This window comes from Oncorhynchus tshawytscha, unplaced genomic scaffold (genome assembly GCF_018296145.1).
Source record: "Oncorhynchus tshawytscha isolate Ot180627B unplaced genomic scaffold, Otsh_v2.0 Un_contig_2391_pilon_pilon, whole genome shotgun sequence".
NCBI lineage: Eukaryota > Metazoa > Chordata > Actinopteri > Salmoniformes > Salmonidae > Oncorhynchus > Oncorhynchus tshawytscha.
This window is the reverse complement of record NW_024609568.1, coordinates 152,753-176,454: the sequence shown is the minus strand read 5'-3', so window position 1 is coordinate 176,454 and position 23,702 is coordinate 152,753. Positions and strand designations below refer to the sequence as shown.

Sequence of the window (23,702 nt, the reverse complement as noted above, 5' to 3'; positions counted from 1 at the left end):
AGTTGGATAGGCTTCTTACAGATGAGTTGTGTACCGCTGAGGTAGGTAGTTGGATGGGCTTCTTACAGATGAGTTGTGTACAGTTGCAGAGATCAGTTAGCTGCTCAGATAGCTGATGCTTAAAGTTAGTAAGGGAGATATAAGTCTCCAACTTCAGCAATTTTTGCAATTCGTTCCAGTCACTGGCAGCAGAGAACTGGAAGGAAAGGCGGCCAAAGGGGGTGTTGGCTTTGGGGGTGACCAGTGAGATATACCTGCTGGATCACGTGCTACGGGTGGGTGTTGTTATGGTGGCCAGTGAGCTGAGATAAGGTGGAGCTTTACCTAGCAAAGACTTATAGATGACCTGGAGCCAGTGGGTGACGAATATGTAACGAAGGCCAGCCGACGACAGGATACAGGTCACAGTGGTGGGTGGTATATGGGGCTTTGGTGACAAAACGGATGACACTGTGATAGACTGCATCCAGTTTACTGAGTAGAGTGTTGGAGGCTATTTTATAAATGACATCGCTGAAGTCGAGGATCGGTAGGATGGTCAGTTTTACGAGGTTATGTTTGGCAGCTGTAGATCAGTGTCCTTTAGTCCTGGTCCTGGGGATCCTGAAGGGGTGCACTTTTTAGTTCATTATATTGAAAAAATATATTTTTGCTTATTTGAGTTTTTTACCCTTTGCAGTTCATTATGGTATGTTAATTTTCACTAATACATTTAGTCGTTTATCAGACACTCTTATCCAGAGTGACTTCAGTGCATTAAACTAAAGGCAGATAAACAACAACATCCTGTATCACATAGGAAGTCAACTGTTTCTGTTACCATTACTGAGAGGGTTGTTGCTGTTGGGGTCTGCTATTGGCTAATATACTTCTGTATTTTAAAATACAAACTACATGCATTTTAATTAAATACACTTCAAAATACACGTATCTTGTTGTTTCTGTTTCAAACATTGATCTTTATGTTATTTTGTATTTTAACATTTTCCTCCTTTCCCTTGTTGTGATCAATGTAGTTTCCTCTTCACTTCAACCCAAAACATGTGATGACATTAAATCAATGTGGAAAAGGCTGATTGGATTTGCAAGTCAACTACATAAGAGCATTTCATCTAGTGGCCGACAATGAATGCAACAAGTAATCATTCTCTAATTCTTTAGAGGCTAATTCATTGAGTCTATATACCAACTCTATACACCAATGAATGCAACAAGTAGTCATTCTCTAATTCTTTAGAGGCTAATTCATTGAGTCTATATACCAACTCTATACACCAATGAATGCAACAAGTAGTCATTCTCTAATTCTTTAGAGGCTAATTCATTGAGTCTATATACCAACTCTATACACCAATGAATGCAACAAGTAGTCATTCTCTAATTCTTTAGAGGCTAATTCATTGAGTCTATATACCAACTCTATACACCAAATCTATATACCAGTCTACCAAGTCTATATACCAAATCTATATACCAGTCTACCAAATCTATATACCAGTCTACCAACTCTATACACCAAATCTATATACCAGTCTACCAAGTCTATATACCAGTCTACCAAGTCTATATACCAAATCTATATACCAGTCTACCAGGTCTATATACCAAATCTGTATACCTGTCTACCAAATCTATAAACCAAATCTATGTACCAGTCTACCAAGTCTATACACCAGTCTACCAAGTCTATACACCAAATCTATATACCAGTCTACCAAGTCTATATACCACATCTATAGACCGGTCTACCAAATCTATATACCAGTCTACCAAGTCTATATACCAGTCTACCAAGTCTATACACCAACTCTATACACCAGTCTACCAAGTCTATATACCAACTCTATATACCAGTCTACCAAATCTATATACCAGTCTACCAAATCTATATACCAGTCTACCAAATCTATATACCAGTCTACCAAGTCTATATACCAGTCTACCAAGTCTATATACCAAATCTATATACCAGTCTACCAGGTCTATATACCAAATCTTTATACCAGTCTACCAAGTCTATATACCAGTCTACCAAGTCTATATACCAGTCTACCAAGTCTATAAACCAAATCTATATACCAGTCTACCAAGTCTATATACCACATCTATATACCGGTCTACCAAGTCTATATACCAGTCTACCAAGTCTATATACCTAATCTATATACCAGTCTACCATGTCTATATACCAAATCTATTTACCAGTCTACCAAATCTATATACCAGTCTACCAAATCTATATACCAGTCTACCAAGTCTATATACCAGTCTACCAAGTCTATATACCAAATCTATATACCAGTCTAACAAGTCTATATACCAGTCTACCAAATCTATTTACCAGTCTACCAAGTCTATATACCAGTCTACCAAATCTATATTACAGTCTACCAAATCTATATACCAGTCTACCAAATCTATATACCAGTCTACCAAGTCTATATACCAAATCTATATACCAGTCTACCAAGTCTATATACCAGTCTACCAAATCTATTTACCAGTCTACCAAGTCTATATACCAGTCTACCAAATCTATATACCAGTCTACCAAATCTATATACCAGTCTACCAAATCTATATACCAGTCTACCAAGTCTATATACCAAATCTATATACCAGTCTACCAAGTCTATATACCAAATCTAGAGTCAATCTGATTTATGGTTCATGAGTAAATGTTTAAAGTATGTTGTAGCATTAGCATGTGTGCTAACATGCGTCTATAGGTACAGTGCGGCCATATTTGAATGTAGCAACTCTTTTTCTCAAAACTATTAAAGACTAAAAATCTGAAGTGAATCTGATGTATTGTTCATAAAGGAGAAGATGATTACAGATGGTTTTGAACATTAGTTGTAAATAATGATTTGTTTATAGTTGCCATGTTATTTTGGAGATATCAGTACAACATTATAGGGACAAAGTAGAATCTCAATTCAACGGCTCAGACACAAGAGGTATGTGGCAGGGTCTACAGTCAATCACGGATTACAAAAAGAAAACCAGCCCAGTCACGGACCAGGATGCCTTGCTCCCAGGCAGACTAAATAACTTTTTTGCCCGCTCTGAGGACAATACAGTGCCACTGACACGGCCTGCAACCAAAACATGCGGACTCTCCTTCACTGCAGCCGAGGTGAGTAAAACATTTAAACGTGTTAACCCTCGCAAGGCTGCAGGCCCAGACGGCATCCCCAGCTGCGCCCTCAGAGCATGCGCAGACCAGCTGGCCGGTGTGTTTACGGACATATTCAATCAATCCCTATACCAGTCTGCTGTTCCCACATGCTTCAAGAGGGCCACCATTGTTCCTGTTCCCAAGACAGCTAAGGTAACTGAGCTAAACGACTACCTCCCCGTAGCACTCACTTCCGTCATCATGAAGTGCTTTGAGAGACTAGTCAAGGACCATATAACCTCCACCCTACCTGACACCCTAAACCCACTCCAATTTGCTTACCGCCCAAATAGGTCCACAGACGATGCAATCTCAACCACACTGCACACTGCCCTAACCCATCTGGACAAGAGGAATACCTATGTGAGAATGCTGTTCATCGACTACAGCTCAGCATTTAACACCATAGTACCCTCCAAACTCGTCATCAAGCTCGAGACCCTGGGTCTCGACCCCGCCCTGTGCAACTGGGTACTGGACTTCCTGACGGGCCGCCCCAGGTGGTGAGGGTAGGTAACAACATCTCCACCCTGCTGATCCTCAACACTGGGGCCCCACAAGGGTGCGTTCTGAGCCCTCTCCTGTACTCCCTGTTCACCCACGACTGCGTGGCCACGCACGCCTCCAACTCAATCATCAAGTTTGCGGACGACACAACAGTGGTAGGCTTGATTACCAACAACGACGAGACGGCCTACAGGGAGGAGGTGAGGGCCCTCGGAGTGTGGTGTCAGGAAAATAACCTCACACTCAACGTCAACAAAACTAAGGAGATGATTGTGGACTTCAGGAAACAGCAGAGGGAACACCCCCCTATCCACATCGATGGAACAGAAGTGGAGAGGGTAGCAAGTTTTAAGTTCCTCTGCGTACACATCACAGACAAACTGAATTGGTCCACCCACACAGACAGCATCGTGAAGAAGGTGCAGCAGCGCCTCTTCAACCTCAGGAGGCTGAAGAAATTCGGCTTGTCACCAAAAGTACTCACAAACTTCTACAGATGCACAATCGAGAGCATCCTGTCGGGCTGTATCACCGCCTGGTACGGCAACTGCTCCGCCCACAACCGTAAGGCTCTCCAGAGGGTAGTGAGGTCCGCACAACGCATCACCGGGGCAAACTACCTGCCCTCCAAGACACCTACACCACCCGATGTCACAGGAAGGCCATAAAGATCATCGAGGACAACAACCACCCGAGCCACTGCCTGTTCACCCCGCTATCATCCAGAAGGCGAGGTCAGTACAGGTGCATCAAAGCTGGGACCGAGAGACTGAAAAGCAGCTTCTATCTCAAGGCCATCAGACTGTTAAACAGCCACCACTAACATTGAGTGGCTGCTGCCAACACACTGTCAATGACACTGACTCAACTCCAGCCACTTTAATAATGGGAATTGATGGGAAATGATGTAAATATATCACTAGCCACTTTAAACAATGCTACTTAATATAATGTTTACATACCCTACATTATTCATCTCATATGTATACGTATATACTGTACTCTATATCATCTACTGCATCTTTATGTAATACATGTATCACTAGCCACTTTAACTATGCCACTTTGTTTACATACTCATCTCATATGTATAGTTAGTTATAGTTATAGTTTTGGAATTGTTAGTTAGATTACTCGTTGGTTATTACTGCATTGTCAGAACTAGAAGCACAAGCATTTCGCTACACTCGCATTAACATCTGCTAACCATGTGTATGTGACAAATAACATTTGATTTGATTTGAACATTCAATGTGGTTCATCTTAGAGACGTCCATGATATTGATGACAAGTTTCAAGTTGAAAGGCCACTGTGGAGTGGATTTACAGGGATTTAAATGGACACATATAATCTGCTTTGTGTTGAAGATGTGTGTGGTTTAATGGCTCTGCTTGGTGCTCCTTGTGTTTCTACCTGATCCTCTCACTCCACCTTGTGGCCACAGATGGAACAGCACTCCAGACTGACTGAAGAGGAGAAAGAGATGGAGAGAGACGGAGAAAAACAAAGAGAGGTATGAAGACGCCGACACACATCAGATCACGTTGATACAGCCTCCCTGTGTTATGTGGTGTAATCCAGGCAGTATTATGTGGTGTAATCTAGGCAGTACTATGTAGTGTAATCCAGGCAGTATTATGTGGTGTAATCCAGGCAGTACTATGTGGTGTAATCCAGGCAGTACTATGTGGTGTAATCCAGGCAGTACTATGTGGTGTAATCCAGGCAGTATTATGTGGTGTAATCCAGGCAGTATTATGTGGTGTAATCCAGGCAGTATTATGTGGTGTAATCCAGGCAGTATTATGTGGTGTAATCCAGGCAGTATTATGTGGTGTAATCCAGGCAGTATTATGTGGTGTAATCCAGGCAGTATTATGTGGTGTAATCCAGGCAGTATTATGTGGTGTAATCCAGGCAGTATTATGTGGTGTAATCCAGGCAGTATTATGTGGTGTAATCCAGGCAGTATTATGTGGTGTAATCCAGGCAGTATTATGTGGTGTAATCCAGGCAGTATTATGTGGTGTAATCCAGGCAGTATTATGTGGTGTAATCCAGACAGTATTATGTGGTGTAATCCAGGCAGTATTATGTGGTGTAATCCAGACAGTATTATGTGGTGTAATCCAGGCAGTATTATGTGGTGTAATCCAGGCAGTATTATGTGGTGTAATCCAGGCAGTATTATGTGGTGTAATCCAGACAGTATTATGTGGTGTAATCCAGGCAGTATTATGTGGTGTAATCCAGGCAGTATTATGTGGTGTAATCCAGGCAGTAATGTGGTGTAATCCAGGTATTATGTGGTGTAATCAGTATTATGTGGTGTAATCCAGGCAGTATTATGTGGTGTAATCCAGTATTATGTGGTGTAATCCAGGCAGTATTATGTGGTGTAATCCAGGCAGTATTATGTGGTGTAATCCAGACAGTATTATGTGGTGTAATCCAGGCAGTATTATGTGGTGTAATCCAGACAGTATTATGTGGTGTAATCCAGGCAGTATTATGTGGTGTAATCCAGGCAGTATTATGTGGTGTGTAATCCAGACAGTATTATGTGGTGTAATCCAGTATTATGTGGTGTAATCCAGGCAGTATTATGTGGTGTAATCCAGACAGTATTATGTGGTGTAATCCAGACAGTATTATGTGGTGTAATCCAGGCAGTATTATGTGGTGTAACCAGGCAGTATTATGTGGTGTAATCCAGGCAGTATTATGTGGTGTAATCCAGGCAGTATTATGTGGTGTAATCCAGGCAGTATTATGTGGTGTAATCCAGGCAGTATTATGTGGTGTAATCCAGACAGTATTATGTGTGAGGGGGACATGAGGAAACAACACCACTGCTTTGTTTCAGTGTTATTGACAGTTTTTATTTATATATGTTAAGTAGAAACAGCAGAAACAGGATGTTAATACAGTTCTACATTTTACCAACCCGTCCCCCTGTAACCACTACAATATTCTCTCTGGTCCAAGGCGTTATTATGTGCGTCCTGCTTGAATGCTCAGCATCCGCAAGCTTCACGTAACGACCTGGACCAAAGCTACCTCAGAAATAGACCTTGACAGATAATATAAACAGTGTGTGGAGCATGGAGCAGCCAGAGCTGCCAGTCAGCATGTCAGCATGGAGCAGCCAGATCAGCCAGGATCAGCCCTAGATCTGCCAGATCCGCCAGTCAGCCAGGATCCGCCAGTCAGCCAGGAGAGCTTCCTCTCAGTCCTGAGCTACCCCTCAGTCTTGAGCTACCCCTCATTCCCGAGCTACCCCTTAGTCCCGAGCTACCCCTCAGTCCCGAGCTATCCCTCCGTCCCGATCTACCTCAGTCCCGAGCTGTCCCTCAGTCCGGAGCTGCCCCTCAGTCCAGTGGGGCCCTTTGTTAAGATTAGTAGGCCAAGGTCGATGGCGAGGGTCGCCAATCTAAGGACGCTAAGGAGGTGTACAAAGACAATGATGGAGTGGGGTCCACGTCCAGTGCCAGAGCCGCCACCGTGGACAGACGCCCACCCAGACCCTCCCATATGGGTTTTGGTGTGCGGCCAGGGGTCCGCACCTTTGGGGGGTACTGTCACGCCCTGGTCGTAGTATTCTGTGTTCTCTTTATTATTTTGGTTAGGCCAGGGTGTGACATGGGTGATTTATGTGGTGTGTTTCGTCTAGGTTTTTTTTGTAGGTAATGGGATTGTGTTGAGTGAAGTATTCTAGGTAAGTCTATGGTTGCCTGTAGTGGTTCTCAATCAGAGGCAGGTGTTTATCGTTGTCTCTGATTGGGAACCATGTTTAGGCAGCCATATTCTTTAGGTCTCTGGTGGGTGATTGTTCCTGTCTCTGTGTGTTGCTCCAGATAGGACTGGTTCGGTTTTTCACATTTCTTGTTTTGTAAATTGTTCGTATCATCTTTCATTAAAGATGTATAAAGATAACCACACTGCATTTTGGTCCTCCTCTCTTTCACCAGAAGAAAACCGTAACACACACATTCCCCTTAACAACAGTTGTTATTCTGAGAACACACATTCCCCTTAACAACAGTTGTTATTCTGAGAACACACATTCCCCTTAACAACATTTGTTATTCTGAGAACACACATTCCCCTTAACAACAGTTGTTATTCTGAGAACACACATTCCCCTTAACAACCCTCAGAATCAGGTTATAACAAGGATCTTATTGAAGACATTTATACAGTTAAAGTCGGGAGTTTAAATACACCTTAGCTAAATACATTTAAACGCAGTCTTTTTATAATTCCTGACATTTAATCCTAGTAAAAATTCCCTGTCTTAGGTCAGTTAGGATCACCACTTTATTTTAAGAATGTGAAATGTCAGAATTATAGTAGAGAATGATTCATTTCAGTTTTTATTTCTTTCATCGCATTCCCAGAAGTCCCGTTTGCAACAAAGCTTTAACTACCTGTCTTGAGATGTTGCTTCAATATGTCCACATCATTTTCCCTCCTCATGTTGCCATCTATTTTGTCCCTCGTCCAGCAAAGCACCCCCAGAACATGATGCTGGCAAACTCGTGCTTCACGGTTGGGATGGGGTTCTTCGGCTTGCAAGCCTCCCCCTTTTTCCTCCAAACATAACGATGGTCAGTATGGCCAAACAATTGTACTTTTGTTTCATCAGACCAGAGGACATTTTTTATCACCTCTAACAGGTCTGATTGGTGACCAATCTAGTAACTCCTTTATCACCTCTAACAGGTCTGATTGGTGACCAGTCTAGTAACTCCTTTATCACCAGGTGACCAGTAAAGGGTGCTAGGAAACTAAAGTAACATGCAAAAATAACATGCAAAACAGGCTAGAAAAAAAGAGGAGTTTATAACAGAACCTGAATTACTGGTTGTTACTGACGGACACTAATCAACTTCTCACACGGATCTCCAGGGACATCGAGCACCAGAAAAATAGAGATTACATTTATTTAAAAACACCAGGTACCGTAAAAACATTTATGATGCTTTTTGGTGATCTAGTCTGTCTTTACTAAACAAGTTAGATCTAGTCTGTCTTTATTAAACAAGTTAGATCTAGTCTGTCTTTATTAAACAAGTTAGATCTTGTCTGTCTTTATTAAACAAGTTAGATCTAGTCTGTCTTTACTAAACAAGTTAGATCTAGTCTGTCTTTATTAAACAAGTTAGATCTAGTCTGTCTTTACTAAACAAGTTAGATCTAGTCTGTCTTTATTAAACAAGTTAGATCTAGTCTGTCTTTATTAAACAAGTTAGATCTTGTCTGTCTTTATAAACAAGTTAGATCTAGTCTGTCTTTACTAAACAAGTTAGATCTAGTCTGTCTTTACTTAACAAGTCTGTCCCCCTCCATCTACACCTGCTCCTACAACTGCATTGCTTGCTGTTTGGGGTTTTAGGCTGGGTTTCTGTACAGCACTTTGAGATATCAGCTGATGTACGAAGGGCTTTATAAATACATTTGATTTGATTTGATTGAAGTGGATTTAACAAGTGACATCAATAAGGGATCATATCTTTCACCTGGATTCACCTGGTCAGTCTGTGTCATGGAAAAAGCAGTTCTTCCTAATGTTTTATACACTCAGTGAATATTTATATACTTTTTTATATGAAGTTTTTCCAGAATAATAAAGCTGTATGTATCAACTTTTAATAAGTTGACGTTACCTGAAAGCTGACAGATTGTGGCTGAAAATATATACATTATCATCCCATTTTTCCTGCATTAAAACATGGTACGGTAAGAGACAGATTTTCCCTTCTGTTTACGACGGTTCACTTTGAACTTTAACAGGTATATGTTTAACTATTTAAACCTTATAACTTTAACAGGTATATGTTTAACTATTTAAACCTTATAACTTTAACAGGTATATGTTTAACTATTTAAACCTTTTAACTTTAACAGGTATATGTTTAACTATTTAAACCTTATAACTTTAACAGGTATACTGTTTAACTATTTAAACCTTTGAACTTTAACAGGTTATGTTTAACTATTTAAACCTTTTGTTTAACAGGTATATGTTTAACTTTTAAACCTTTGAACTTTAACAGGTATATGTTTAACTATTTAAACCTTATAACTTTAACAGGTATATGTTTGACTATTTAAACCTTATAAACTTTAACAGGTATACTGTTTTGTAACTATTTAAACCTTATAACTTTAACAGGTATACTAACTATTTAAACCTTTGAACTTTAACAGTATATGTTTAACTATTTAAACCTTTTAACTTTAACAGGTATATGTTTAACTATTTAAACCTTTTAGGTATACTGTTTTGTAACTATTTAAACCTTTGTTTAACAGGTATACTGTTTTGTAACTATTTAAACCTTTGAACTTTAACAGGTATACTGTTTTGTAACTATTTAAACCTTATAACTTTAACAGGTATATGTTTAACTATTTAAACCTTTGAACTTTAACAGGTATATGTTTAACTATTTAAACCTTATAACTTTAACAGGTATACTGTTTTGTAACTATTTAAACCTTTGAACTTTAACAGGTATACTGTTTTGTAACTATTTAAACCTTATAACTTTAACAGGTATATGTTTAACTATTTAAACCTTTGAACTTTAACAGGTATATGTTTAACTATTTAAACCTTATAACTTTAACAGGTATACTGTTTTGTAACTATTTAAACCTTTGAACTTTAACAGGTATACTGTTTTGTAACTATTTAAACCTTATAACTTTAACAGGTATACTGTTGTTTAACTATTTAAACCTTATAACTTTAACAGGTATACTGTGTTTAACTATTTAAACCTGGCATTCATTGTCATGTAGTTAAATATTTTATTCCCTTTAAGTTTCATGTTCCTGGATCCTTCAGGAGATTCTATTTCAAACTAACACTTGACTCATCCAGGCGTGGTCCCAAATCACACCCTATTCCCCATTGGGTCCTGTTCAAAAGAAGGGCACTATATAGGTAATAGGGTGGCATTTGGGACTCACAGAGAGTGTATTGTCCGTTGATGGATGTGCTGCCAAATTCTTCGAAGTGAAAATGTGCACAAACCTGCCGGGCTGTTCATGTTGATGACGTTTCATGATAATCGTCAAGAGGGCTCACGTTACTAGGTTACCACAGTTATTTTAGGCCAACGATAACAACTGTCCTATTGTCACTAGTAGAAAGAGGAGGCAGGGAATCGCTACTGAGGTACACAATAGTACATTCTGGTAGACAGAAGGGGCTCTTTGGTAAAAGGGGTGAATTGGTCATCAAAGAAAGGAGGACCAAGGCACTCTTCATACAATTAATTCAAATGCCTTTATTTGTAGGTTCAATAGAAACAAAGTTTTAAAAATCCGACGTGTTTCGGCTGCATGGCCTTCGTCAGGGATTTGCTTTCGTCAGATTTCTAAAACGTTGTTTCTATTGAACATGCCCTACAAATAAAGGCATTTTAATGAATGATATGAAGAGTGCCTTGGTCCTCCTTTCTTTTTTTGATGTCCTATTGTCACGTTCCACAGCAAGAAAACCAAATATGTCAATGAAACAGAAGGGGGAACTAACAAAGAGTCACTGACAGCAACCAAAACGACAAGGCTGGGGTTTTAGGAGGGGTTCTGAAAGACACTCATGGTGTCCACTGAACGTTGACTAGCAACAACAACTGGAGCCTAAAAGACACCCACCATGAGACCCACTAAATTCACCAAGAACAGGCAAACAAAATGAAAACACAAACCAAACTTAAAGACATGAAGTACAAAGACAACTGGAGGAGTTAACCCTCCACATCTACCAAGACAACTGAAGGAGTTAACCCTCCACATCTACCAAGACAACTGAAGGAGTTAACCCTCCACATCTACCAAGACAACTGAAGGAGTTAACCCTCCACATCCATCAAGACAACTGAAGGAGTTAACCCTCCACATCCATCAAGACAACTCTAAAGGAGTTAACCCTCCACATCTACCAAGACAACAAAAGGAGTTAACCCTCTACATCTATCAAGACAACTAGAGGAGTTAACCCTCCACATCTATCAAGACAACTAAATGAGTTAACACTCCACATCTACCAAGACAACTAGAGGAGTTAACCCTCCACATCTACCAAGACAACTAAAGGAGTTAACCCTCCACATCTACCAAGACAACTAAAGGAGTTAACCCTCCACATCTATCAGACAACTGGAGGTGTTAACCCTCCACATCTATCAGACAACTAAGGAGTTAACCCTCCACATCTACCAAGACAACTAGAGGAGTTAACCCTCCACATCTATCAAGACAACTAAAGGAGTTAACCCTCCACATCTATCAAGACAACTAAAGGAGTTAACCCTCCACATCTACAAGACAACTCAGGAGTTAACCCTCCACATCTACCAAGACAACTAGAGGAGTTAACCCTCTACATCTATCAAGACAACTAGAGGAGATAACCCTCCACATCTATCAAGACAACTAAAGGAGTTAACCCTCCACATCTATCAAGACAACTAAAGGAGTTAACCTCCACATCTATCTAAAACAACTAAAGGAGTTAACCCTCCACATCTATCAAGACAACTCTAAAGGAGTTAACCCTCCACATCTACCAAGACAACTAAAAGGAGTTAACCCTCCACATCTATCAAGACAACTAGAGGAGTTAACCCTCCACATCTATCAAGACAACTAAAGGAGTTAACCCTCCACATCTACCAAGACAACTGAAGGAGTTAACCCTCCACATCTACCAAGACAACTGAAGGAGTTAACCCTCCACATCTACCAAGACAACTGAAGGAGTTAACCCTCCACATCCATCAAGACAACTGTTAACCCTCCACATCTATCATGACAACTCTAAAGGAGTTAACCCTCCACATCTACCAAGACAACAAAAGGAGTTAACCCTCCACATCCATCAAGACAACTCTAAAGGAGTTAACCCTCCACATCTACCAAGACAACAAAAGGAGTTAACCCTCCACATCTATCAAGACAACTAGAGGTGTTAACCCTCCACATCTATCAAGACAACTAAAGGAGTTAACCCTCCACATCTACCAAGACAACTAAAGGAGTTAACCCTCCACATCTATCAGACAACTGACCTCCACATCTATCAGACAACTAGAGGAGTTAACCCTCCACATCTACCAAGACAACTAGAGGAGTTAACCCTCCACATCTATCAAGACAACTAAAGGAGTTAACCCTCCACATCTATCAAGACAACTAAAGGAGTTAACCCTCCACATCTACCAAGACAACTCGAGGAGTTAACCCTCCACATCTACCAAGACAACTAGAGGAGTTAACCCTCTACATCTATCAAGACAACTAGAGGAGATAACCCTCCACATCTATCAAGACAACTAAAGGTGTTAACCCTCCACATCTATCAAGACAACTAAAGGAGTTAACACTCCACATCTCTAAAACAACTAAAGGAGTTAACCCTCCACATCCATCAAGACAACTCTAAAGGAGTTAACCCTCCACATCTACCAAGACAACAAAAGGAGTTAACCCTCCACATCTATCAGACAACTAGAGGTGTTAACCCTCCACATCTATCAAGACAACTAAAGGAGTTAACCCTCCACATCTACCAAGACAACTACAGGAGTTAACCCTCTACATCTATCAAGACAACTAGAGGAGTTAACCCTCCACATCTATCAGACAACTAGAGGAGTTAACCCTCCACATCTACCAAGACAACTAGAGGAGTTAACCCTCCACATCTATCAAGACAACTAAAGGAGTTAACCCTCCACATCTATCAAGACAACTAAAGGAGTTAACCCTCCACATCTACCAAGACAACTAGAGGAGTTAACCCTCCACATCTACCAAGACAACTAGAGGAGTTAACCCTCTACATCTATCAAGACAACTAGAGGAGATAACCCTCCACATCTATCAAGACAACTAAAGGTGTTAACCCTCCACATCTATCAAGACAACTAAAGGAGTTAACACTCCACATCTCTAAAACAACTAAAGGAGTTAACCCTCCACATCTATCAAGACAACTAAAGGAGTTAACCCTCCACATCTACCAAGACAACTAGAGGAGTTAACCCTCTACATCTATCAAGACAACTAGAGGAGTTAACCCTCCACATCTACCAAGACAACTAGAGAAGTTAACCCTCCACATCTATCAAGTCAACTAAATGAGTTAACCCTCCACATCTATCAGACAACTAGAGGAGTTAACCCTCCACATCTACCAAGACAACTAGAGGAGTTAACCCTCCACATCTACCAAGACAACTAGAGGAGTTAACCCTCCACATCTATCAAGACAACTGGAGGAATTAACCCTCCACATCTATCAAGACAACTAGAGGAGGTAACCCTCCACATCTACCAAGACAACTAGAGGAGTTAACCCTTAACATCTACCAAGACACCTAGAGGAGTTAACCCTCCACATCTCTGAAGACAACTAAAGGAGTTAACCCTCCACATCTACCAAGACAACTAAAGGAGTTAACCCTCCACATCTACCAAGAAAACTGGAGGAGTTAACCCTCCACATCTACCAAGACAACTAAAGGAGTTAACCCTCCACATCTCTCAAGACAACTAGAGGTGTTAACCCTCCACATCTATCAGACAACTAGAGGTGTTAACCCTCCACATCTATCAAGACAACTAAAGGAGTTAACCCTCCACATCTACCAAGACAACTAAAGGAGTTAACCCTCCACATCTATCAGACAACTTGAGGTGTTAACCCTCCACATCTATCAGACAACTAGAGGAGTTAACCCTCCACATCTACCAAGACAACTAGAGGAGTGAACCCTCCACATCTATCAAGACAACTAAAGGAGTTAACCCTCCACATCTATCAAGACAACTAAAGGAGTTAACCCTCCACATCTCCCAAGACAACTCGAGGAGTTAACCCTCCACATCTACCAAGACAACTCTTAAATATCACCTTGGCCAGCCACTCTTAAATATCACCTGGGCCAGCCACTCTTAAATATCACCTGGGCCAGCCACTCTTAAATATCACCTGGGCCAGCCACTCTTAAATATCACCTGGGCCAGCCACTCTTAAATATCACCTGGGCCAGCCACTCTTAAATATCACCTGGGCCAGCCACTCTTAAATATCACCTGGGCCAGCCACTCTTAAATATCACCTGGGCTCTTAAATATCACCTGGGCCATCACAATTGAAGCAAATTCCAATGAATGAGATGGACAAGCCAGCACAGGTATAACACATACTGACTAAGGAGGTGACACCAATTGGTTGCCCCTACATGCTAACATCCAACCTCGAAATATAAAAATATCATTAAACAGCCTGTAACACTTTTGCCAGTGTTGTGATGTAGGGAACAGCCACAGTACTACATTCCTGTGCCATAAAGGTCCAGACCTCTTCACAGATGCTTATACTGTATATGGAAGGTAACTTAACTGTTTCACCATGAACTGTATTGTTTTATGCTGTCTGTTTCCTTTCTCTCTCTCTACCCCCCCTTCTCTCTATCCCTCTCTCTCTCCCTCCCCCAGGGGTACCATGGTTCGAACATTGAACAATATGGAGGAGCTTAGAAATTCTTCGTTTGGTCGTCCCTCACCCAGGCACGGACTCAAGCTCCTTTTCTGGTTCGCCAAAGATCACATCGTCATAAAAAATGGCAACCAGATGGTTGCAAATTGCGACCCCAAAGAGCGAGGCTTTGGATTCCATCACTTCCAGAACAGACGTGAAAACAATGTCAACAAGAGGCTGCTTCCTTTTAGTGAGTACCCATTCTATGAGGTGGGCAACCTCCACCTCCCAACATCTAAATCCTTGCCTGAATATGTCCGTGGGGGTAACACTCATCAGAAAGATGACAGCAACATGGACCGTCTCATCATCAGTATGCGTCCAGACAGGATAGTGGTTAAGGTCTATGTGACCCAGCACGAGGACCTGAAGAGCTTCGACCCGGTCAACACATATTGCATCAGCAGGAGCTTGCTCATGATCATACGTCAGTATACATTGAGGAAGTTCCTGGGACAGGTGGGCTATTACACCCAAAATGTAATCGCCCCCAGGGAGTCTGGGGATACCAGGATTGATATGGACGGTGGATCCAGAGCTCCACCCAGCGCTCCACCCAGAGCTGCACCAGGCTTCTGGGAAAGCTACTGTACCATACTGTAACCAGGCTTCTGGGAAAGCTACTGTACCATACTGTAACCAGGCTTCTGGGAAAGCTACTGTACCATACTGTAACCAGGCTTCTGGGAAAGCTACTGTACCATACTGTAACCAGGCTTCTAGGAAAGCTACTGTACCATACTGTAACCAGGCTTCTGGGAAAGCTACTGTACCATACTGTAACCAGGCTTCTAGGAAAGCTACTGTACCATACTGTAGATCAGTGTCCTTTAGTCCTGGTCCTGGGGACCCTGAAGGGGGGAACTTTTTAGTTTCTTGCCCCAGCACATTGCTGTTCATTATGGTATGTTAATTTTCACTAATACATTTAGTTGTTTATCAGACACTCTTATCCAGAGTGACTTCAGTGCATTAAACTAAAGGCAGATAAACAAAAACATCCTGTATCACATAGGAAGTCAACTGTTTCTGTTACCATTACTGAGAGGGTTGTTGCTGTTGGGGTCTGCTACTGGCTAATATACTTCTGTATTTTAAAATACAAACTACATGCATTTTAATTAAATACACTTCAAAATACACGTATCTTGTTGTTTCTGTTTCAAACATTGATCTTTATGTTATTTTGTATTTTGACATTTTCCCCCTTTCCCTTGTTGTGATCAATGTAGTTTCCTCTTCACTTCAACCCAAAACATGTGATGACATTAAATCAATGTGGAAAAGGCTGTGAAAAGGCTTTTTGCAAGTCAACTACATAAGACATTTCATCTAGTGGCCGACAATGAATGCAACAAGTAATCATTCTCTAATTCTTTAGAGGCTAATTCTTGAGTCTATATACCAACTCTATACACCAAATCTATATACCAGTCTAGCAAGTCTATACCAAATCTATATACCATCTACCAAGTCTATGCACAAGTAATCATTCTCAAATCTTTATACCAGTCTATATACCAACTCTATACACCAAATCTATTGTACCAGTCTACCAAGTCTATACACCAGTCTACCAATTCTATACACCAAATCTATATACCAGTCTAACAAGTCTATATTTACCCAGTCTGAGTCCTAAGTCTATATAGTCCATTCTATTTATATGAGTCTACCAAGTCTATATACCAACTTATATGAGTCTAACAAGTCTTAACCAACTCTATATGAGTCTATTTATACCAACTCTATGATGAAATCTATTAGAGGCTAATTCATTGAGTCTATATACCAACTCTATACACCAATGAATTTAGCAACAATGAGTCATTCTCTATTGTGATGAGTCTTTTAGAGGCTAATTCATTGAGTCTATAAACCAAAGTCTATTTATGGACCAATGTGATAGTCCTATTTATACCAAGTCTATAAACCATTCTGATACCAGTTCTATTTATGGACCATTGTGATGAGTCTATTTACCAAATCTAGAGTCCTATTTAGTCTATATACCAGTCCTATTTAGGTATTGTTTTAGTCATACCAGGGATATTGTGTCTATGATCCAAATATATATACATTGTGATGAGTCCTATTTAGGGACCATTGTGAAGTCTATTTAGCATTAGGACCATTGTCTATGAGTCCATTTATGGACCATTGTGATGAGTCCTATTTAGGACCATTGTGATGAGTCCTATTTATGGACCATTGTGATGAGTCCTATTTAGGTCTACCATTGTGATGAGTCTATTTATGGACCATTGTGAAATCCTATTTATGATTTGTTAAGTCCTAGTTTCCATTGTGATTTTTATGGACCATTGTGATGATCCTATTTAGGACTATTCAGTGATGAGTCCTATCTTAGACCATTGATGAGTGATTTAGACAATTGTTTCCTATGATAGGACCATTGTGATGAGTCCTATTTAGGTACAGGGATTTAAATGGACCACATTTAAAATGAGTCTATTTCTGGACCATTGTGATGAGTCCTTTTAGGGACCAGTGAAGATGTTCCTATTTATGGACCATTGTGATGAGTCCTATTTGGACCATTGATGTTAGTCATTTATTTTGACCATTGTGATGAGCCCTATTTATGGGACCATTTGATGAGCCCTGTTTGGACCATATGTGATGAGTCCTATTTAGGGATTATGAAAGTCCTATTTAGGACTGGTTGTGATGAGTCCTATTGATTGACTATTGTGATGAGTCCTCTTTAGGACTATTGTGATGAGTCCTATTTAGGACCATTGTGATGAGTCCTATTTATGGACCATTGTGATGAGTCCTATTTAGGACCATTGTGATGAGTCCTATTTATGGACTATTGTGATGAGTCCTATTTAGGGACTATTGTGATGAGTCCTATTTAGGGACTATTGTGATGAGTCCTATTTATGGACCATTGTGATGAGTCCTATTTATGGACCATTGTGATGAGTCCTGTTTAGGACCATTGTGATAAGGTCCTATTTATGGACCATTGTGATGAGTCCTATTTAGGGACCATTGTGATGAGTCCTATTTATGGACCATTGTGATGAGTCCTATTTAGGCACTATTGTGATGAGTCCTATTTAGGGACCATTGTGATGAGTCCTATTTAGGGACCATTGTGATGAGTCCTATTTAGGGACCATTGTGATGAGTCCTATTTAGGGACCATTGTGATGAGTCCTTTTAGGTACCTTGTGATGAGTCCTATTTAGGGACCATTGTGATGAGTCCTATTTAGGTACTATTGTGATGAGTCCTATTTAGGACCATTGTGATGAGTCCTATTTAGGGACCATTGTGATGAGTCCTATTTAGGTACTATTGTGATGAGTCCTATTTAGGGACCATTCTGAGTCCCTTTAGGGACCATTGTGACAGGTCCTCCTTAGGGACCATTGTGATGAGTCTATTTAGGGACCATTGTGATGAGTCCTATTTAGGTCTCCTTGTGATGAGTCCTATTTAGGGACCATGTGATGAGTCCTATTTAGGTACTATTGTGATGAGTCCTATTTAGGGACCATTGTGATGAGTCCTATTTAGGTACTATTGTGATGAGTCCTATTTAGGGACCATGTGATGAGGTCCTATTTAGGGACCATTGTGATGAGTCTATTTAGGGACCATTGTGATGAGTCCTATTTATGGACCATTGGATGAGTCCATAGTGAATCTGACTTTTAGTCCCTGAAAAGTCTGCGATATGGAGTACAGGTCTCCTTCTACGATGTGGAGTACAGGTCTCCTTCTACGATGTGGAGTACAGGTCTCCTTCTACGATGTGGAGTACAGGTCTCCTTCTACAATGGAGTACAGGTCTCCTTCTACGATGTGGAGTACAGGTCTCCTTCTACGATGTGGAGTACAGGTCTCCTTCTACGATGTGGAGTACAGGTCTCCTTCTACGATGTGGAGTACAGGTCTCCTTCTACGATGTGGAGTACAGGTCTCCTTCTACGATGTGGAGTACAGGTCTCCTTCTACGATGTGGAGTACAGGTCTCCTGTTCTTTCACTGGCTGCATCTTCACTGAGAAACCACACCTCAACACCAGTAGCCATCTTTTAAATCCAAGCCCAGAGCCATTGGTCATCTCTCCTTCAGTCACCTGGCCTGGAGACAGGTCTGAGAATGTACTTTTATTGTAAACTTTATTTAACTAGGCAAGTCAGTTAAGAACAAATTATTATTTACAATGACTGCCTACACCGGCCAAACCCGGACGACACTGGGCCAAATGTGCGCCTCCCTATGGGACTCCCAACCACAGCCGGATGTGATACTGCCTGAATTATATAGCCTGCAGCACATGTCTGTCAAATACAAAATGGCACCCTATTCGCTATATAGTGCACTACTTTTGACCAGAGCCCATACAAAGTAGTGTACTATATAGTGGATAGGGTGCCATTGGGTCTCACAGTGTTCTATTTTCTGATTCCTCAGTCAGTAGTAGCAGGTTGGAGCAGGGCGCTGGCCACTGGCTTCACTAGAGGATATGAACCCCACATGGGCCACATCCACTGACTAGTCAACTGTTTTGTAAGACAAGCCTGATTCCATGTTGTGTAATGATATAAGCCCATGGAGGTGGGGGAAGTGCATGTTATGGTTTAACTGTCATGTGAATATAGTAATCATTTATATTGCAAAGCTAAGTAGACTTTACTGTCTATTTTCTGTGTATTTTAACTTTCGAAACTATGGAGAAAATCACACAATAAACACTTAATTTAATCTCAAAGATGTGTGTGGTTTAATGGCGCTGGTTGGTGCTCCTTGTGTTTCTACATGATCCTCTCACTCCACCTTGTGGCCACAGATGGAACAGCACTCCAGACTGACTGAAGAGGAGAAAGAGATGGAGAGTGATGGAGAAAAACAAAGAGAGGTATGAAGACGCCGACACACATCAGATCACGTTGATACAGCCTCCCTGGGCTATGTGTTGTAATCCAGGCAGTATTATGTGGTGTAATCCAGGCAGTATTATGTGGTGTAATCCAGGCAGTATTATGTGGTGTAATCCAGGCAGTATTATGTGGTGTAATCCAGGCAGTATTATGTGGTGTAATCCAGGCAGTACTATGTGGTGTAATCCTGGCAGTATTATGTGGTGTAATCTAGGCAGTATTATGTGGTGTAATCCAGGCAGTATTATGTGGTGTAATCCAGGCAGTACTATGTGGTGTAATCCAGGCAGTACTATGTGGTGTAATCCAGGCAGTATTATGTGGTGTAATCCAGGCAGTATTATGTGGTGTAATCCAGGCAGTACTATGTGGTGTAATCCAGGCAGTACTATGTGGTGTAATCCAGGCAGTACTATGTGGTGTAATCCAGGCAGTATTATGTGGTGTAATCCAGGCAGTACTATCTGGTGTAATCCATTATGTGGTGTAATCCAGGTAGTATTATGTGTGTAATCCAGGCAGTATTATGTGGTGTAATCCAGGCAGCATTATGTGGTGTAATCCAGGCAGTATTATGTGGTGTAATCCAGGCAGTATTATGTGGTGTAATCCAGGCAGTATTATGTGGTGTAAACCAGGCAGTACTATGTGGTGTAATCCAGGCAGTATTATGTGGTGTAATCCAGGCAGTATTATGTGGTGTAATCCAGGCAGTATTATGTGGTGTAATCCAGGCAGTATTATGTGGTGTAATACTCTGAGAACACACATTCCCCTTAAAACCTCTTGGTGCACCGATCCCTTCAGCGGGATCATTTTCGTCAACATCCGGTGTGTTGCAGAGCGCCAAATTCAAATTAAATTACTAAAAATATGACATTTTCATGAAATCACAAATGCAACATACCAAAACACAGCTTAGTTTCTTGTTAATCCACCTGGCGTGTCAGATTATCAAAATGGCTTTATGGTGAAAGCAAACCAAGCGTTTATGTAAGGACATCTCTCTCAGCAGACAAAACATTACAAACAGCTAGCAGCAAAGTAGATTGGTCACGAAAGTTAGAAAAGCAATCAAATCAATCGCTTCCCTTTGATGATCTTCGTATGTTTGCACTCACAAGACTCCCAGTTACACAATAAATGTTTGTTTTGTTCAATAAAGATTATTTTTATATCCAGAAACCCCCATTTGGTTGGCGCATTTTGTTTAGTAATCCACAGGCTCGTGCGGTCACGGCAGGGCAAACGAAAATTCCAAATAGTGTCCGTAAAGTTCGTAGAAACATGTCAAACGCTTTTTTTTAATCAATCCTCATGTTGTTTTTACGATAAATAATCGTTAATATTTCAACCGGACGGTAGCCTTTTCAATAGGAGAGAGAGAGAAAAGGTCTCGCTCCAGGCGCTCACACATGCACACATCTGGGGACACCTAGCTATCCACTGATGTGATAATTCTCGCTCATTTTTTCAGAATAAAAGCCTGAAACTATGTCTAAAAACTGTTCACACCTTGTGGAAGCCACAGGGAAAGGAATCTGGTTGATATCCCTTTAAATGGAGGATAGGCTTGCAATGGAAAAGAGATGTTTCAGAATAACAGCACTTCCTGGTTGGATTTTCCTCAGGTTTTCGCCTGCAATATCAGTTCTGTTATACTCACAGACAATATGTTGACAGTTTTGGAAACCTTAGAGTGTTTTCTATCCTAATCCGCCAATTTATATGCATATTCTAGCTTCTGGGCCTGAGAAATAGGCAGTTTACTTTGGGCACGTTTTTCATCCAAACATCAAAATACTGCCGCCTAGTCTCAAGAGGTTTTCACCTGTCTAGGACACAGGTTCCACTAGTGGAACTCCCCCTCCCAACATTCCGCTGAAAAGGCAGTGCGGGAAATTCTAAAATATTTTTTTGAAATATTTAACTTTCACACATCAAGTCCAATACAGCAAATGAAAGATAAACATCTTGTTAATCTACCCATCGTGTCCGATTTTTTATATGTTTTACAGCGAAAACACAACATATATTTATGTTAGATCACCACTAAATCCAAATAAACACACAGCCATTTTTCCCAGCCAAATTATGAGTCACAAAAGCAGAATTAGAGATAAAATTCATCACTAACCTTTGATAATCTTCAACAGATGACACTCATATGACATCATGTTACACAATACATTTATGTTTTGTTTGATAATATGCATATTTATATCCACAAATCTTGGTTTACATAGGCGCCATGTACAGAAATGCCTCCAAATATCCGGTGTAATTACAGAGAGCTACGTCAGATAACAGAAATACTCATAAACTTTGACAAAAGATACATGTTTTACATATAATTAAAAATACAACCACTGTGTCAGATTTTTAAAAAACTTTACGAAAAAAGCCTGCCATGCAATAATCTGAGACGGCGCTCAGACGTAAATATATTTCTCCGCCATGTTGGAGTCAACAGAAATACGAAATTACATCATAAATATTCCCTTACCTTTGATGATCTTTCATCAGAATGCAGTGCAAGGAATCCTAGTTCCACAATAAATCGTTGTTTTGTTCGATAATGTCCATTACTCGTGTCCAATTAGCTACTTTTGCACGTTTAGTTCACATGTCCAAAAGCGGGCGCTGGTCCAAGCGAACTCGGACGAAAACTTTAAAAAGTTATATTCCAGGTCGAATAAACTGGTCAAACTAAGTAGAGAATCAATCTTCAGGATGTTATTATCATATATATCCAATAACGTTCCAACCGGAGCATTTGTTTTTGTCGACAGAGTAACGGAACGCAAGGCGATATAATGAGTACTGCGCATAACCAGGAACTGGTATTCTGCCAGACCAGTGACTCATTCCCCTCCCATCCGGCCCCACATCACACTAGAGGCTTCATTCCACGTTCTACTGACTGTTGACATCTAGTGGAAGGCGTAGGAAGTGCAAACAGATCCATATCTTATTGACAATGAGTTGAAAATCAACCAGCCCCAGAATTTCCACTTCCTGTTTGGAAGTTTGCCTGCCCTATGAGTTCTGTTATACTCACAGACATAATTCAAACAGTTTTAGAAACTTCAGAGTGTTTTCTATCCAATATTAGTAATACTAATATGCATATATTAGCATCTGGGACAGAGTAGGAGGCAGTTCACTATGGGCACGCAATTCATCCAAAGTGAAAATGCTGCCCCTAACCCTAAAAGGTTATTAACAACCCTCAGAATCAGGTTATAGCAAGGATCTTATTGAAGACATTTACATCATGAAGGAATCCATTAAACTCTTTGGTTATTCCATACCTCTTTTGTACTAATCTGAACACAATCTCTTTAGGTGTTACAAACATGTCCAGGACATAGTTTGGAGTTGGACCCAGTTCACACAATATGTCTGCATTTTGAGATTATCATATATTTTGATCTTGTTTATCACCTCTAACAGGTCTGATAGGTGACCAGTCTAGTAACTCCTCTAACAGGTCTGATTGGTGTCCAGTCTAGTAACTCCTTTATC

The 23,702-nt window shown here is 40.6% G+C and overlaps 1 protein-coding gene across 1 annotated transcript; it reads left to right on the top strand.

Annotated features, from left to right (window-relative positions):
* Positions 1 to 9,185: 9,185 nt before the first annotated feature.
* On the top strand, positions 9,186 to 15,930 carry LOC121845167. The gene is made up of 2 exons (XM_042315944.1): positions 9,186 to 9,224; positions 15,210 to 15,930. Exon 2 carries the CDS (start codon positions 15,217 to 15,219, stop codon positions 15,853 to 15,855), a length of 639 nt encoding a protein of 212 aa, XP_042171878.1. The 5' UTR covers positions 9,186 to 9,224; positions 15,210 to 15,216; the 3' UTR covers positions 15,856 to 15,930.
* Positions 15,931 to 23,702: the final 7,772 nt, after the last annotated feature.